Source organism: Dendrobates tinctorius, unplaced genomic scaffold, assembly GCF_039654945.1.
Source record: "Dendrobates tinctorius isolate UK_male_01 unplaced genomic scaffold, ASM3965494v1 ptg000126l, whole genome shotgun sequence".
Classification (NCBI taxonomy): Eukaryota; Metazoa; Chordata; class Amphibia; order Anura; family Dendrobatidae; genus Dendrobates; species Dendrobates tinctorius.
Genome location: NW_027361794.1, coordinates 13,616,309 through 13,634,805, shown reverse-complemented (window position 1 = coordinate 13,634,805; position 18,497 = coordinate 13,616,309). Strand labels below are relative to the sequence as shown.

At 47.0% G+C, this 18,497-nt stretch overlaps 2 protein-coding genes across 2 annotated transcripts in view; both read left to right on the top strand.

Annotated features, from left to right (window-relative positions):
- LOC141047339 (uncharacterized) overlaps positions 1-18,497 on the top strand; it is a 944,519-nt gene that overhangs the window by 788,680 nt on the left and 137,342 nt on the right. Inside the window, 2 exon segments of the mRNA XM_073542400.1 lie at positions 12,203-12,215; positions 15,743-15,749. Of these exon segments, the coding sequence (XP_073398501.1) occupies positions 12,203-12,215; positions 15,743-15,749 (20 nt within the window).
- On the top strand, positions 5,081-18,438 carry LOC141047336 (uncharacterized). The gene is made up of 8 exons (XM_073542397.1): positions 5,081-5,238; positions 16,200-16,349; positions 16,479-16,652; positions 16,736-16,859; positions 16,943-17,040; positions 17,239-17,329; positions 18,041-18,196; positions 18,310-18,438. Exons 2-7 carry the CDS (start codon positions 16,272-16,274, stop codon positions 18,118-18,120), a joined length of 645 nt encoding a protein of 214 aa, XP_073398498.1. The 5' UTR covers positions 5,081-5,238; positions 16,200-16,271; the 3' UTR covers positions 18,121-18,196; positions 18,310-18,438.

The following is an 18,497-nucleotide window of genomic DNA, read 5'->3' as shown; positions in this document are numbered from 1 at the left end:
GGCGCAAGACAATGCCACTAGTAGGCGCTGACTCTAACTCGAGTGCCCTATACACATACACAATCAGAGGGAGGGAGTCTTAATGAGTCAGTCACCTGTACACGCATCCATCATCACACACACAAATAACCATAAGAGTCTATACTAGTGCATGGCCGAGCGGCCATGCAAGCCTTTTATAGCAATGTCCTTCCGGGACCTTCCTGATGGTCCAATCCGAGCTGCTTGAGGACCTGAGCATGTGACTTCTGACCTCCAATGAGGGGTCGACCCACGGGCTTGCTCAATAGGCTGCAAAAGGGACTTAGACTCTGGAGCTGCTCGCTGCTGGCTAGTGGGGATTGCTAAAGCTGAACCAGAGGAGGCAGCAGCAACCAACCTGACAGCACTTGCCTGAGCAAGACGCCGGGATCGATGCCCTTGCTGAGCAGCCTTCTCTGTGGCTGGAACAGAATGGGAGACCGCATAAAGCAAGGCTCGTGATTTGTCCTGTGCAGAGGCAGGAACCTGACGCCTAACATAAACTCATGGTTTGGCCACCATCTTCCTCTGACCTCAACCCTATAGAGAACCTTTGGGGTATCATCAAGCAAAAGATCTGTGAGGGTGGGAGGCAATTCACATCAAAACAGCAGCTCTGGGTGCTATTCTGACTTCACGCAAAGCAATACAAGCAAAAACTCACAAGTTCAATGGATGCAGGAATTGTGAAGGTGATATCAAAGAAAGGTTCCTATGTTAACATGTGACTTGGCCTGTTAGGATGTTTTGGCGTTAAATAGCTTTTTGTTCAGTGAATGTGACCTCCTAATGCTGCAAATTCCACAAATGAGCATTTTCAGTTCTTTAAAACATATCAAATGTTTAGAAATTCTACTGTGCCTAATAATTTGGAACAGTGCATATTGAGTTTTTATTCATTTTAGGGAGATTATACTGTTATCATTGGGAGGTTTCTTCAATAAAATTCGATGTATACTCTAACGGGTGATGACTTTTATTAGACTGACTGTCATTTGTACCGACCACTTAGGAAAATCAGAGAAAAATATCATTTGCATAATAATTTGGAACATGGTGTATATTGTATAGGTGAGCATCTCCATCCTGAGCTATATACTGTAACCAGAGCTGTATATTGTATAGGTGAGCATCCCCGGCCTGAGCTGTATACTGTAAGCAGAGCTGTATACTGTATAGATGAGCATCTCTGTCCTGAGCTATATACTGTGAACAGAGCTATATGCTGTATGTGGTGCCCCTGAGGCTCAGTCGCCACAGAGGTACTGCACCTCCTCCTGAGGTGTGGTGCCCCGCCATCCAGGTAAGGTGGAAACACCTGACCACACTCCAACACCTGCACCCCACACCACAAAGTAGTGTAGCAAAGCACCTTCGGTGGCTCCCTGCTTGGAGTATAACAAAGCATCCCTTGGTGGCTCCCTGCTTGGAACACGAAACGTGCTGGGAGGTGGGTGAAGTTCAGTTCGCACCAAAAAGAGCGGGAAGAGTTGAGTCAGTCAGTCAGTCAGTCTTTCATTCAGTGAGTGAGTGAAGATGTAGAAGGACAGAGTGTGAGACAAAGAAGATCCCCGGGAGGGGGAAGGAAGAGGGAAGTGCTGCAGCAGGCCACAGTGATCTGGGTCTGCTGGCACAGGAAAGAGACAGAGGAAGGAAGCTTGATTCTCCATTGGCAAGAAGGATTAGCACGGAACGTGAGGAGAATAAGAGAACAAGGACCAGGGTTAGAGGAGAACCCTTTTCAAGTTCTAAGCGCAAGGCCGGGGTCCGGTCCGCGAGGTTGTACGGATAATAATGGTCCTGCAGCAGACACCGGAGGAATAGAAGAAGTGATCATTTTATACCCACACAAGACTTGGGGGCACAACAGCAACATATTAATGAGCCGGGATTTAATAGCAAGGAGTCTCCGAAGCAGGCTACAGCTGTCTGCCGTACAAGTAGAGTTCATAGGAACATCTGACAGGAGGCACTCCAGTGTAACTCAGTACTAGGAGTACTTCACTCAAAGGCGCTATAAGGCTGTGTGCACACGCTGCGGATTTTGCTGCGGTTCCGCAGCGGTTTTGGCCGCTGCGGACCCGCAGCAGTTTTTGCTGCGGTGTACAGTACCATGATTCCCTATGGGAATCAAAAACCGCAATGCAGATGGTGCGGAATTTTCCACGTGGATTATCTGCGGTTTTCAATCCGCAGAAAGAATTGACATGTCAATTCATTCTGTGGATTCTGCTGCGGTTTGCCATCTCCTCCATTGAGATGAAAAACCGCAGGGCAAAACCGCAGAGCAATCCGCAGGTAAAACCACAGGTCTTTTGACCTGCGGTTTCACCTGCGGATTTTACAAAATCCGTGCGGATGAATCCGCACCTAATCCGCAGCGTGTGCACACAGCCTAAGAGGAGACGTTCAGAAAAGGCACATATGTTGGCGGAGTGTTGGAAGGGAGTATTCCATCTGGCCAGAAAGTTGACTGAGTCCCTGACCTGGAGGACACGGCATGGAAACGGGCACCTGTTTGCACAACAGACTGTGAGTAAAGCTTTGGAACTACATGCCCTGGTGTCCTCCACTTATTCCTGCGCCTACCTGCCCAGCACCACCACATCCCTCACGCCTGACACTACATCATCTAAGTGTCACTTCACCTACACTGTCCTGGGATTACAGTCCTGCCTGTGGAGGGCTATAACATCACTGCTGCACCACACCATCTGTCCCAGAGGATCTGCATGTAGCGTCGGCTTACATCTCTTTTGCCGAATACCACAGGTGGCATCACGAATCACTTATAAACTTTCACTACCATCAGCACACTGAAACAACCCCTTTTACAATGGGCGCCCAGGGCCACGGGCCGGGTCCCAGCTGCCGTGACATCTCCCATTGAAGCTCATCGGGCCCGGTACCGAGTACCCCACAGCCCTGGGTGTGAGAGCGACCCACTGTATAGGTGAGCAGCTCCGTCCTGAGCTATATACTGTGAACAGAGCTATATACTGTATAGGTGAGCATCCCCGTCCTGAGCTATATACTGTAACCAGAGCTGTATATTGTATAGGTGAGCATATCCGTCCTGAGCTATATACTGTAAGCAGAGCTATATACTGTATAGGTGAGCATCCCTGTCCTACGCTATATACTGTAACCAGAGCTGTATATTGTATAGGTGAGCATCCCCGGCCTGAGCTGTATACTATAAGCAGAGCTATATACTGTATAGGTGAGCATCAGCAACCTGTGCTACATACTGTATAGGTGAGCATCTCCGTCCTACGCTATATACTGTGAACAGAGCAATATACTGTATAGGTGAGCATCTCTGTCCTGAGCTATATTCTATGAACATCTGACGTTTGGGCCACATCGGCCTTTATCACAAAAGTCGCCAAGTCGCCAGTAATCCTGATTCCTGATGAGGTGGTGGACTGGTAAGTATGCCAGAGAGTTATTGGTGACGCAGTGGAGGAAGTAGGCACAGCCGTGGCAATAACTCTCTGGCATACTTACCAGTCCACCACCTCATCAGGAATCAGGATTACTGGCGACTTGGCGACTTTTGTGATAAAGGCCGATGTGGCCCAAACGTCAGATGTCGCTTCTTCACCGTCAAGCATTAAATTTATTTCACAATAAGCATAACCAGCGTGTGCAGTGACTCTGTATTGTCAATACAATTTGGGGACTATCCGTTCCTTTTCATTAGCACCGTAAACTCAAACCTTCAGGCCGAGTGCTAACCATTTATATTATCCCGTACACCTCATACACACACGGCTCTGCTCCGTACACCTCATACACACACGGCTCCGCTCCGTACACCTCGTACACATGCGGCTCCACTCCATACACCTCGTACACACACGGCTCCGCTCCGTACACCTCGTACACACACGGCTCCGCTCTGTACACCTCGTACACACACGGCTCCGCTCCGTACACCTCGTACACACGCGGCTCCACTCCATACACCTCGTACACACACGGCTCCGCTCCGTACACCTCGTACACACGCGGCTCCGCTCCGTACATCTCGTACACACACGGCTCTGCTCCGTACACCTCTTACACACAAGGCTCCGCTCCGTACACCTCGTACACACACGGCTTCGCTCCGTACACCTCATACACACACTGCTCCGCTCCATACACCTCGTACACACACGGCTCTGCTCCGTACACCTCGTACACGCGGCTCTGCTCCGTACACCTTGTACACACGCAGCTCTGCTCCGTACACCTCGTACACACGCGGCTCCGCTCCGTACACCTCGTACACACGCGGTTCTGCTCCGTACACTTACACACGGCTTCGCACACCTCTCACACACACGGCTCCGCTCCTTACACCTCGTACACACACGGCTCCGCTCCGTACACCTCGTACACACACGGCTCCGCTCCGTACACCTCGTACACACACGGCTCTGCTCCGTACACCTCGTACACGTGCGGCTCCGCTCCGTACACCTCGTACACACACGGCTCTGCTCCGTACACCTCGTACACACACGGCTCCGCTCCGTACACCTCGTACACACATGGCTCCCCTCCATACACACGGCTCCGCTCCGTACACCTCGTACACACACGGCTCCGCTCCGTACACCTCGTACACACACGGCTCCGCTCCGTACACCTCGTACACACGCGGCTCCGCTCCGTACACCTCGTACACACGCGGCTCCGCTCCGTACACCTCGTACACACGCGGCTCCGCTCCGTACACCTCGTACACACGCGGCTCCGCTCCGTACACCTCGTACACACGCGGCTCCGCTCCGTACACCCCGTACACCCCGTACACACGCGGCTCTGCTACATCCACAGCACCATGACAACCAGCACAGCAGAGTCCTGCATACACTAAGGCCCCTGATCATGTGACCCCTGACTCCTCCCCTCATGTGACCTCATCACAGGTCCTGTGCACACATATTCCCTGCCCTGATGCACCAATCAGCGTCAGGCCAATTGCAGCCTGGCAGTGTCAGCCAATCAAAGCACGGAGCTGCACAGCCAATGAGCGGCTGCAGATCCCAGAGACTGACACTCCCACTACACAACTCACCTTCCAAGTGCAAACTGGCAGCCTGCAGAGGACTGAGGCCCCGCCCCTTCCGGTGACGTCATCTCCTCCCAGGCCCCTCCGGCCGGCAGCTCCTCTCTCCCCTGTGGCTTCTTCCTCGAGTCCCGGTTGCGGCTGTGCAGGTGGAGGTCTGTACCGAGTCCTCCTCATCCTCTATGGGGTTAGGCTGTGTTCACACACGGCGTTTTTTTCCTGCGGATTTACCATAAAATCTGCTCAAAAAACACTGAAAAGAAGCTTCCCATTCATTTTAATGCGTTTTTGTGCATATTGATGCATTTTTTACCGCAAAACTTTTTTTTTAATTTCGTGGTAAATTCCGCATTTCTGGCTATTTTCTATGTGTCTGGGGACGTGCGGGAAAAGAATGCATAAAAACCGCGTGGTTTCTGGGAAGGAGTCCTGTTTTTATGCAAAAATATTCAGGATTGAGAGTCCTCAGTAGTTGATACCTTTTAATGGCTAACTGAAAAGATGGTAATACATTGCAAGCTTTCGAGACTACTCAGGTCTCTTCATCAGGCTAGACTAATACAAAATCTGAAGTCACATATTTATGCACAATACAGCCTAGAAAAAATGCAATAGATAAGACAAGTGACGTGAAGCAGAACTATCAATATGGGAGAGGGAGAAACATAAATATAAACATTGGACCAGTTCATAGATAAGGAGTCTGGATGTTTTATGGTCCTCTGATTGGGGTCTAGTTCTGTGTTGCCCTGCAAGGTTTTAAAAGGAAATTCCTTAATTGATGTAAAAAGACATAAATCCATGCGACACATTCATTCCAGCACTGAGAGTGTCAAAGAAATTTTCTGCATACGTGTGCACATAGCCCTATGTCTCCCTCCTACTATATCGCCTCCATACTCTGCAGCGCTGTACACACAGTGTTATCACACTCATTATAGGCCTTATTCACACCTGGGACTCCTGGCTGTGTCTGTGCACTGGCTGCGTTTTCCTCCAGACAGTAATGTCCTCCCCTTTGTCCCGGCCACTGTAATAATTCTCCCTTCTTCCACCACATGATAATATTCCCCTATTCACCTGCAGGCAGGGCCGCCATCAGGGCATTACTGCCCTCATTGCTGTATGGGGCCCGATGATGAGCGGCACACAGGGGTCGCGGGCCCCCCTCTTGTGCTTCTCATCGGGCCCCATCATGCACTAATGCGCTGCAAGTCTGCGGCGCACACGTCGGGCCTGGAAGCTTTCTCGGAGCTGTGCACGGCCGTCTTACCTTAATGGCTGCACAGCTCTGACTCTCTCCGCCTTCCCAGAGGAATAATAGGTGAAACGCGCGTCGGGGTGGGCCGCAGCAGCTTGGTCACATTACAGGTATTGCAGAGTTGATATGCACATTTATCATGGCCGCCAGGGTTATCTATATGGCTTAGTTCGTGGTTTGGGAATGTGTGTATACGCATTTAGGCACTTTATGTTATTGTTCCCTCCCAATGTAACTTTATGTCTCTCTAGTATTTTACTGTATGATTGTTTTTCTGATTGCTGGCCGTATTATACCGCACTGCAGTTATTATCATGTGTGCCACGTAGCTTTTACTTTGAAGTTCTGTGCCCAATCTTGCTGCTTGTTTTCTCTAGTCTGACTTGAGGCACCCATTGTTATTTTGGCTTTGAGTAATTTAGTTCCATTAAGGAGTGAGGCCCATGTTGTGTAGGTTGTAAGGTATAATGTGTATGCAAATGATGGAGGGGGGCTGCACATGACGGAGGGGAGGCTGCACATGATGGAGGGGTGCTGCACATTACGGAGGGGAGGCTGCACATGATGGAGGGGAGGCTGCACATGATGGAGGGGAGGCTGCACATGATGGAGGGGTGCTGCAAATGATGGAGGGGTGCTGCAAATGATGGAGGGGTGCTGCACATGATGGAGGGGGTGCTGCACATGATGGAGGGGGTGCTGCACATGATGGAGGGGTGCTGCAAATGATGGAGGGGTGCTGCAAATGATGGAGGGGTGCTGCACATGGTGGAGGGGGTGCTGCACATGATGGAGGGGGTGCTGCACATGATGGAGGGGGTGCTGCACATGATGGAGGGGTGCTGCAAATGATGGAGGGGTGCTGCAAATGATGGAGGGGTGCTGCACATGGTGGAGGGGGTGCTGCACATGATGGAGGGGGTGCTGCACATGATGGAGGGGTGCTGCAAATGATGGAGGGGTGCTGCAAATGATGGAGGGGGTGCTGCACATGATGGAGGGGTGCTGCACATGATGGAGGGGTGCTGCAAATGATGGAGGGGTGCTGCACATGATGGAGGGGTGCTGCACATGATGGAGGGGTGCTGCAAATGATGGAGGGGATGCTGCACATGATGGAGGGGTGCTGCAAATGATGGAGGGGATGCTGCACATGATGGAGGGGTGCTGCAAATGATGGAGGGGGTGCTGCACATGATGGAGGGGGTGCTGCACATGATGGAGGGGTGCTGCAAATGATGGAGGGGGTGCTGCACATGATGGAGGGGGTGCTGCACATTACAGAGGGGAGGCTGCAAATGATGGAGGGGGTGCTGCACATTACGGAGGGGAGGCTGCAAATGATGATGTAGGAAGAAGGACCGGGCTAGGACTACTTCACACGTCTCTGGGCTGCAACTGTCGGGTCTGTCACCATCATTGCTGGGGGGAAGCCTTTCTGACCTGGACAGACCTGAGCTTCTGACTTTAAGGGGCGGGTTAGATATAAAGGGGATGAAGCGCGCACAATCGGGGCTTTTGGCAGGAGCAGAGCTTACCCTGAGGGAGAAGGCTGACCTCATCTCTGCTCTGCCAGACGCAGCATCCAGCTAGGTTGACTGCCCATCCTCCCCACGCATGCTGACTGTGCGCCTCCTGACCGCCTATTACCTCAGATGGTAGTCCCCAGATGTCCTCGCAGGCCGGTGTCCCCGACTAGGTCCAGCACGCCATCCTCCGCTGGACCCCTTCACTACTCTGAACGCGAAGGCGCCTCTGTGGCCTCCGCCCCCGAACCTCACACTACGCACTCAGTGTTTGAGTGCTCCACCTATTCTCCACAGTGTACCAGGACTGAGACTCTTAGCCGGGAACAGCCTAGGAGCACCGCTTCAGTACAGAGACTGTGCTGTAACTTCATCCGGGACCGTTTCAACGCCGTCTCGCGCCACCTATGCCGCCATCGAGGACTTTTCCAACATCCCCCATCTAGGAGCTACGGACTGATAAGTTAACATGTTTTATTTGTTCACAATTCTCTCTGCAAAGTGTTTATTGTACATTGTCTGTGTACCGTTTATCGCTGTTTAACCCCCGTGCTCCCTGCAAGGAGCATAAACTGCTACTTTTATTCTTGCATAAAACACCTATTAACTCTTGCTCTTTCTCCTGCTCATCACTGCATGCTGCGTTCCTGCTAGAATACCACACTTGGCGTAGTCGGCAGGATGCAGTAACAGCACGGAGGTGGCAGACCAAGCAGTTGGGGGTGGCCCCAGGTCCAGTATCTCACTTGGGGCGATGCTGTCTAATTTGCCAAAATTTACTGGTAATAACACCATGTTACGGACCTGGACTGAGCGCATATGGGGCATGATGAGCATGCACCCCTTGACTCCTGCCATGAACCCCGAGGTGGCTATTATGTCGTTAGATAGGGAGGCCAGAGTTTCGGTTATGTTAAGGGCCCCCAGGGAGCGTGATACCTTTAACAAAGTACTTAAGATATTAGAAAAAACCCACGGAGACCCCACGGACGTAGGGGAATTGAGGACACGTCTCTTCAGCCGCATGCTGAGGGAGGGGAGAGTGTAACGCAGTATATGAATGCTTTGTAGGAGTTGAATGCTGTGATTGTACGAAAAGATGGTGTGGGTTTAGGGCCGACGGACATAATGCTGCCAGACCTTTTAGTTACAGGCTTGTGGGACGCCCTGACCAAAGAGGCCTTGCGCAAGCGTGTGCGGATGAACCCCCGATTTACTTTTTCAGAAATATGGAGTGAAGCGCGCACGCGTGAACAGGCGCAGGGGTTGACGGTCTCGGCAGGGAAGGTCCAGAGTATGAAAGTGTCCGTGAATGTTATTGCTGAACCCCAATAGATTGAAGAAATGAGGAAGGAGCTCCAAAATATAAAAGGAGAGTTAGCTGAGGTCAGGAAGAAGTCAGTGGCTGCAAATGCTTCCGGGGCCAGGGAAGGTCCCGAGTCCTGTCGGGATTCCAGAATGCTCTGTCCACAGAGACCCCTCACGTGCTTGTGGCGAGAGCGGACACTTTGCGCGGGAGTGTACGCGCCACGGTACGACCCAGACCCGTTGACCAGTAAACTAAAGGGCTCCGAGCTGGGGGGGGATTCCGCTCGGAGTCAGAGCAGATGCGAGGGAGTTGTGCAAGTTCCGCAAATTTGGTGTCTTCTTGTCCTATGGTCTGGGCTGAGTTTGAAGGTCGTGCAGTGCGCTGTCTAGTGGACACAGGCTCCCAGGTGACCACAATGCTGGAAGCCTATTTTAGGTGAAATTTTCCTGAAGCCAGACGACCCGAGTGAGGCCCTGTAATAAAATTGATGGCTGCTAACCAACTGCCTATTCCGGTTGTAGGAGTAGCTTGGATGCAGATCTCTATCTGTGGCAAAGACCTTGGATGGATGGGTGTGGTGTTGACACAGGGGGAAGTGAGCAATGGACAAGCTTTCACCCTGGAAATGAACGTCTTAAAGGAATTTGGAAGTCTCTTTCAAGAGTCCACCAATGAGACTCTGAAGCAGTGGAGCCCACACACTCCTCAGAGGAAGATCTTCCAACAGTTAATACGGGCAGCGCAAGCCCAAGAGTCGTATCAGGATAGGGGAGTACTTGGAAAAGTGATAGTGTCTTTTTCTTCCAAAATCATACTGTCCCCCCCCCCCCCCTGGACAAGCGGTGCTCACTCTGCCCGTCTGAGCTCGCATCCCCCTGGAGGGAGTGGAGATACAGGTGTAGCCGTCCTTCCCTGAACAACTCCCGGATACTTGGTGGCCCGTATGCTGGCCACTGTGCGAGATGGAGCTGTGCTTATACATTGCGTGAATCTGGAAGATCAGGACATTACCGTCAGTCCCAGAAGTGAAGTGGCCCGGTTCGTATGGCCTGCCTGAAGAGATTCTGCTGTCTCAGTCGGTACAGCTCAAAGTTCATCAGGGGACCACTGGACTATATCGGTAAACTCCCAGCAGCAGAGAGACCCTCAGCATATCCAAGAAGGACGAGTGATCCTGGAGCAAATGCTAGCCCAGTTGACTGAGCGTATAACGGGTCAGATATTACAGGTGGAAGTCCTCTTGGAAAGGTATAAAGATGTGTTTGCGCGACAAGCAGACGATTTTTGGCTGCATCACGGCTATTACATACAAGATATCCACAGAAAATATGGCATCCATAAGAAAGTGGTATTGGCAAATTCCCCTTCAGTTATGTGAAGAAGTAAAGAGCATGCTGGGGCAGATGCTACAGAATGTCGTTATTCGAGAAAGCCAAAGCCCCTGGTATGCCCTGATAGTGCTGGTATGGAAGATAGATGGCACCTTGCGTTTTTGTGTAGATTATCGGAAGTTAAACGCTTGTACCGTAAAAAAAGACAATTATCATCTCACCCGGATTGAGGAATCCCTGTCAGCACTAGGAAGGACCAAATTCTTTTCCACCCTAGATCTTGCCAGTGGTTATTGGCAAGTACCGATGTTGGAACGGGATCGTGCCAAGACCGCATTCATCTTGGCTATGGGCCTATTTGAGTTCAGCTGCATGCCGTTCGGCCTGGCCAATGCCCCTGGTACTTTTCAGCGACTTATGGAAAGATGTGTGGGAGATCTAAACTTCGAAGCCACACTCATGTACCTGGACGATATCATAGTCTACGAGGCTTCGTTCAAGGGGCACCTACAACGCCTAGAACAAGTGTTGAGTCGCTTGCAGAAACACAGGCTGAAAGTGAAGCCTCAAAAATGTCATCTATTCCGCACACAAATCGAGTACTTGGGGCACGTGGTGTCTGCAGAATGGATGAAGCCCTCCCGAGAGAAGATCGCAGTGATACAGGATTGGCCCACTCCGGAGACCATGAAGGATGTATGTGCATTTCTAGGACTGACTGGGTATTACCGCCGTTTCATGAAAAACTGCCTGTCGAGCCAGACCGCTGCTAGAACTAATGAGAGGGGCGCCTTCCAGCGCAAAGAAATGGAACATCCGTTGGAAAGAACCTCAGGAGGAAGCCTTCCAGGACCTAAAGAAAAGCATTGACCGAAGCACCCGTGTTGGCGTATGCGGACTTTGCCAAACCATGTATTGTATTGTTCAACATCTTTATCAACGATTTAGATGAAGGAATTGAGGGTAAACTGATTAAATTTGCTGATGACACAAAGCTAGGAGGGATAGCTAATACTAGAGAAGAGAGAGAGAGGATTCAAAAAGATTTAAATAAACTGGAGAAGTGGGCAGCAACTAACAGAATGGTTTTTAACAGGGAGAAATGCAAAGTACTACATCTGGGCAATAAAAATGAAAAAAGCATATATAGAATGGGAGGAATAGGGCTAAGTGACAGCACATGTGAAAAAGACTTGGGTATACTAATAGATCACAGACTGAATATGAGTCAACAGTGTGATGCAGCAGCAAAAAAGGCAAATGCAATTCTAGGATGTATTAACAGAAGCATACAGTCTAGATCACGTGAAGTCATTATTTCCCTCTACTCCTCTTTGGTCAGACCTCATCTGGAATATTGTGTCCAGTTTTGGGCACCACATTTTAAAAAAGACATCAACAAACTGGAGCAAGTTCAGAAAAGAGCGACCAGAATGGTGACCGGTCTGCAAACCCTGTCTTATGAGGAAAGGTTGCAGGATTTGGGAATGTTTAGTTTGCAAAAGAGAAGACTGAGAGGAGACTTAATAGCTGTCTACAAATATCTAAAGGGCTGTCACATTGTAGAAGGATCAACTTTATTCTCATTTGCACAAGGAAAGACTAGAAGCAATGGGATGAAACTGAATGGGAAGAGACACAGATTAGATATTAGAAAAAACTTTTTGACAGAGTGATCAATGAGTGGAACAGGCTGCCACGAGAAGTGGTGAGTTCTCCTTCAATGGAAGTCTTCAAACAGAGGCTGGACAGACATCTGACTGGGATGATTTAGCGAATCCTGCTTTGAGCAGGGGGTTGGACCAGATGGCCCAGGAGGTCCCTTCCAACTCTACGATTCTATGATTCTATGATTCATGCTCCACACTGACGGGAGTCTGCATGGACTTGAGGCTGTATTGTCTCAGATACAAGATGGAAGAGAGAGGGTGATCGCTTATGCCAGTCGATCTCTTCATGATTCCGAACGTAATCCAGACAATTACAGTTCCTTCAAGTTAGAGCTGCTAGCGTTGGTGTGGGCCATGACTGAGAAGGACGGAGAGGTTCGCAGAGTATCTTTCCGGTCAGAGGTTTTCGTACGCACTGACAATAACCCCCTAGCACATCTAGAGAACGTGAAGCTGTGAGCCCTAGAACAACGATGGGTAGCCGGCACAGATCAAAGAAGGCATCTTGGGGTGATCTTGGGATGAATTGGTCTGGCTACAACAAGAGGATGGAGATCTTGCTCTGCTGAGGCAGTGGGTAACTACAAAGAGACTCTCTAGCCTTGCTGACAGAAGCACTCCTGACTCCAGAGACTTTACGGATTCTTCACCAGTGGGAACGTCTGCAGATGAAGAATGGCTTACTCTATCGGAAAGTACAACTGCAGTCGGAGCCGGGTGCCGCCTGACAGGTCGTAGTCCCGGAAAGCTTGCTGTCCGAGATCTCCACTGAAGTCCATGAGGAAGGAGCACATTGGGGTCAGACAAGACTTTTCAATGGTTGCCACATTTCATTTATCATCCACGGCTAAAGGGGGCAGTGTAAGAATCTTGTAGAGCTTGCCTTCTTTGAATTACCTAAACCACCAGAAGAGAGAGCCCCCACACAAACCATAGTGACATCTGCTCCCTTAGAACTATTGATTATAGACTATTTAACCATCGGGCCGGCCCACCAGGGATACGAACATTTCTTAGTGATGATAGACCATTTCACTAAATTTGCTGTCGTCACTCCCACATGAGATCAAACTGCAGAGTCAGCCGCATATGCCATCTTATACATATCAAAAAAATGTCCAAGACGTGTAAATACCACCTCAAAAGTTATTCATAAACCATAGCTACCATTAGTAAATGGCAAAAAAAGAGGCAAAAAGGATGATCATAAAATTTCTTCAAAATTTATTATTTACTCAATACATAAAATAAACAAGGGAATATGCACAAAATGCAATGATAATACACAGACCAGAAACCATATCAGAAAACATGACAGGAAAACACCATAAAGCTCATGTAATCAAAAACTTATTGTTTGATAGCAAAAATTATAATAAAATGCTTGATGTAATCGATTACATGCAATATATTAATTAGGCAGTAATGTAGTTTTTATTGTGTGTATATATGCACTTATTAATTAGGAGGAATTTTTCACATTAAGCTGTAAGGTTATATTGCAACTGCATTATGTAAGTATAGGCATGTAATTGTACTATATATATATATATATAATATGTATACATTATGTATGACATTTTTGGTATTGTAGTACACTGTGTTCCAAATTGTTATGCAAAAAATATTTCCTCATATTTTCTCTAAATTGTTATTTTCCAGTCATCTACTATTCTAGGATAATTGCAATGTTTTTGAACAAACTGCCTATGAAAACAGTATATTTTTAAAAATAAGAAACACTCAAAATGCATGTTCCAAATTATTATGCACAGCAGAGTTTTCAATCTTTTTATTTTGAACAAAAAAATGGTCAGTTGTGAAATTATAAGCATTATCCGCTTATTACAAAATGAAATCAAACAGTTTTCAAGTCAAAACTTTATTCTAGGTGATGTTACATTTGCACATAGGACCCCTTGTTGGAAAGAAGCTTCTGAACTCTCTCGTCCATTGAATTTGTCAGTTTTTGGATGGTTTGTGCTTCAATTGTTTTGCATGTGGACAGAATACCCTCCCAGAGCTGTTGCTTAGATGTGAACTGTCACCTATGTGCCCCCATATATTAGTAATGTCACCTATGTGCCCCCATATATTAGTAATGTCACCTATGTGCCCTCATATATTAGTAATGTCACCTATGTGTCCCCATATATTAGTAATGTCACCTATGTGCCCTCATATATTAGTAATGTCACCTATGTGTCCCCATATATTAGTAATGTCACCTATGTGCCCTCATATATTAGTAATGTCACATATGTGTCCCCATATATTAGTAAAGTCACCAATGTGCCTCCATATATTAGTAATGTCACCTATGTGTCCCCATATATTAGTAATGTCACCTATGTGTCCCCATATATTAGTAATGTCACCTATGTGTCCCCATATATTAGTAATGTCACCTATGTGTCCCCATATATTAGTAATGTCACCTATGTGTCCCATATATTAGTAATGTCACCTATGTGCCCTCATATATTAGTAATGTCACCTATGTGTCCCATATATTAGTAATGTCACCTATGTGCCCTCATATATTAGTAATGTCACCTATGTGCCCTCATATATTAGTAATGTCACCTATGTGCCCCCATATATTAGTAATGCCACCTATGTGCCCCCATATATTAGTAATGTCACCTATCTGCCCCATATATTAGTGATGCCACCTATGTGCCCCATATATTAGTAATAAATAACACAAGATTGACCGTCACATCCAAACATAATTTATGTCTGATCTGGTGCTTTCCTAAAGTCACCAACTCATATATACATTTAAACAAAACGCAGCACTCTGTAAGGCTAAAATCTGAATCTGAAAATTGAATTGCATTACTGCACTAGAGATATGAAAAATTGAGAATGCTTAGCGCATACATTGGCCAATTCGTGTGTACCTGGCAGCCACAATAAGGTGATTCTCGCTGCCAGGACCTAATGCCAATCCTCTCTTAGCCTGACGTCTAAATCTCTATGGAGGTGTAGGATCCTGCTGCAATTAAAAACGCCTGAGGCAATTTTGGAGCCAATTTTATTTAGAAACATTTTAAAATCTGTTTTTTTTTCTGGTATTTTTCTTGTAATCTAGGAAAGCCTAAGGCCAGAAATAAGCCCCATAAATCACTGTACATGGAGACTTTGGGATCAGATCATTTCTGTCCGTGATGTTTGTGGAAACAAAAAAGCTTTTATAAGGCTGTGTGGAATCCGCTGTGGAATCATCCGCGCGGATTTTGCAAAATCCGCCTGCAGTTTATCTGCGGATTGGCCTGCCGTTTTGCCCTGCGGTTTCACCATCCCCACAATGGTGGAGATAGGAAACCGCTGCGGATTCCGCAGAAAGAATTGACATGTCAATTCTTTCTGCGGTTTCAAAACCGCAGGAAAACTGCGCGGAAAAATCCGCACCGTCTACACAGCGTTTTTTTTTTTCCATTCATTTGAATGGTACTGTACACCGCAGCGGCCAAATCTGCTGCGGAACCGCAGCAGAATCCGCAGCGTGTGCACACAGCCTAAAGCCTCAAACTTCTGTGTGTGACTCAGACCTGAGATCTAACGTGATAGAAGAATACAGTGCGGGGAAGACGGGAAACCTTCATATAGACGGCCGGTGGGGATGGAGTCAGTGACGGACTCTGGCCAAATATGTTTCTAGAGCCGTAGTAGAAGATGAAGATGTCGTCCTCATCATGAAGTAGTTATTTCTCCTGTCCCGTGTAATGAATATCTCCTGCAGTATTGCTAATGCCGATTCCAGTGTCGGTAATGAGACGAGAATTAGTGTTATGGAAGATGAGTCTATGAGGAACGTATTCAGCTGCCGACTCCGAGGGAGAAACTGCTTGTTGTCTGTGGCCTAAATATATAGGTTTTATTAGTAGATGTAAAGAAGGAAACTAAATACTGTACAATAATAAATCTCCTCATATGTTTCCCTTATTATCTCCAGTAATTGTATTATTACACAGGATTTTTATGATGTTACATCGGCTCATCTTCTCATTCAGGTCTCTACAATATCGGATCCTCTCAGTGACGATCTTCTATATGAGAGAATTTTCCTGATTTACCCATCAAGGATGGATATGGACAGAGACAAGATGGCGGAGAGGATATTACACCTCACCCTAGAGATCCTCTTCCAGCTTACTGGAGAGGTGAGAAGTTCTGATGACGTCACATTACATCATTCTTATCTATGGGAATAACAGATGGACAGAACTGGAGAGGTGAGGACTCTGGGAATGTCTGTAGTGAGATTTATTAATGTGTCTCTCCATTACCAGGATTACACAGTAGTGAAGAAGACCTCTAGTGAGCGCTGTCAGGACCCTGTTTCTGAGGGAAGACCCCTGAACCCAATCACAGGGCCTTCACCTCACCCCCTGATACATGAGGACATCAATGACCAAAAGATCCTAGAACTCACCTACAAGATGATTGAGCTGCTGACTGGAGAGGTGACACTGCTGGGAATGCTGGGACATTATACAGTAACACTGTGAAGGGATCGGGGGGATGATGGTATCATTGTATGTGTCAGGTTCCTATAAGGTGTCAGGATGTCGCTGTCTATTTCTCCATGGAGGAGTGGGAGTATTTAGAAGGACACAAAGAACTGTACAAGGACGTCATGATGGAGGTTCCCCAGCCCCTCACATCACCAGGTAATAGACAGGACTAAATACACACGGCCTATAATTATCTGTATGTAAAGAATGAATTCAGTCCCTGTATGTGTTTCTTCCAGATCTATCCAGTAAGAAGACAACACCAGAGAGATGTCCCCGTCCTCTTCTTCCACAGGACTGTAAACAAGAAGATCTCAATGTTCCTCAGGATCATCAGGTAGATGGAGAGAAGGTGTCATGAGATCTCCCCTATGATGTGTAGATGGCTGTGAAGGTCTTGTGCTCAGTCTTGTTTTATCCACCAGTATTATATGTTTTATACTTGTATAATGAGAACGGTGGAGATGGCAGGATTAGAGCTGATCATAGATGAGACTTCTCCATCTGTCTGTGACTTTTACAATATTTGTTTCAGGGTGAAGATCTGACCCATATTAATACTACAGAGACATATGAGAGGGGTGATGAGCGGTGTAAAGAGGAGATTCCGACATATGACTACCCAGGTGAGTAGTAACCACTAAATGCAGATAAGTCATAGTCATAGATTCTTCTAAATACATATAATAGTGTTGATATTATTGTTAATGCCTATAATATTGTCTATTGTGAGGCTTAGAAAAAAAAATACATCCAGCAAAATGACACCGGAGGCACCTGACCAGTAGCATCTCTTACATATAGATGTATCTGTCAGATTCTGGCAATATGCTTTGAGCTTTAGTAGGGTGTGGTACTTTCCAATTGGCTGAAGTAGGGAGCAGATTACTCCAGCTGGACAGCAGGAACAGATCCCAGATGGGAGTGGACACACCAGATGCAGAAGCCCTAATATAACCAAATGACAGAAAACCAGAACAGTCGAAATCCCCATAAAGTGATTACATTTTATAATTTAATTCACTGAAGGTTATAATCTATAGGAGAAGTGAATATTTTGACTCCACAGCCACTTTCGAGGAAATTAACATGCAGTGGATGTTGGAGAGTGAAAATTACACATTTGCCATTTTATTACCCGTCACATAGTGCCCAGATTGTGCTCCAGGAGACACACACCATAAATTAAGTGGATTCTTCTCACTATAATATTGCTAAATACAGGGATCCTAAATGTTGTGAGTGGTTTTTGCTGGATTGGTTTATGAAAACTTTGTTTCTTTTTAACAGCCTTTGAGCTACTAATAGTGTGAGAACCTCTGTTTTTCCATTGACAGATGATGGACCTGAGTGGGAACTTGTTTTTTGTGAGATGAGAAATAGTTTCTTTTTATTCAATATTTGGGAGGCAGAATGAAAAAACATTTGAACACCACGCTCTACTGGTTCATTCAACAAGGTTTTCTATTAGATTGTGAACTGTCATTGTCTTGGTAAATAAAATTTTTTACATAGCTTGCCATTTTTATGGACAATTTAAGTAGAAATGTTCAAAAATATAAAACTCAAGGATATTTTATTAAAAAATAATTCTTTTTTATCTTAGCAGATGACTGTACCAGGAGATCAGAGGGACAGCTGACATCTTCAATTTTTAAATCTTATGATCTTGAGATCCTACAAGATACAACTGAAGTGATTGCTGTTACTCTAGATATACCATCATCCATTCATGGCAAAGATCTGTCATCTCATCCTATGAAGCAGGTCCCATTTTCTGATTCATTACCAACT

Bases quoted from the DNA above. Each gene is read 5' to 3' on its own strand.
- LOC141047336 (XM_073542397.1), top strand. From the start codon at position 16,272: ATGGATATGGACAGAGACAAGATGGCGGAGAGGATATTACACCTCACC. The intron at 16,860-16,942 runs GTAATAGACAGG...TGTTTCTTCCAG, and splicing joins CCAGCCCCTCACATCACCAG to ATCTATCCAGTAAGAAGACA. The intron at 17,041-17,238 runs GTAGATGGAGAG...TATTTGTTTCAG, and splicing joins ATGTTCCTCAGGATCATCAG to GGTGAAGATCTGACCCATAT.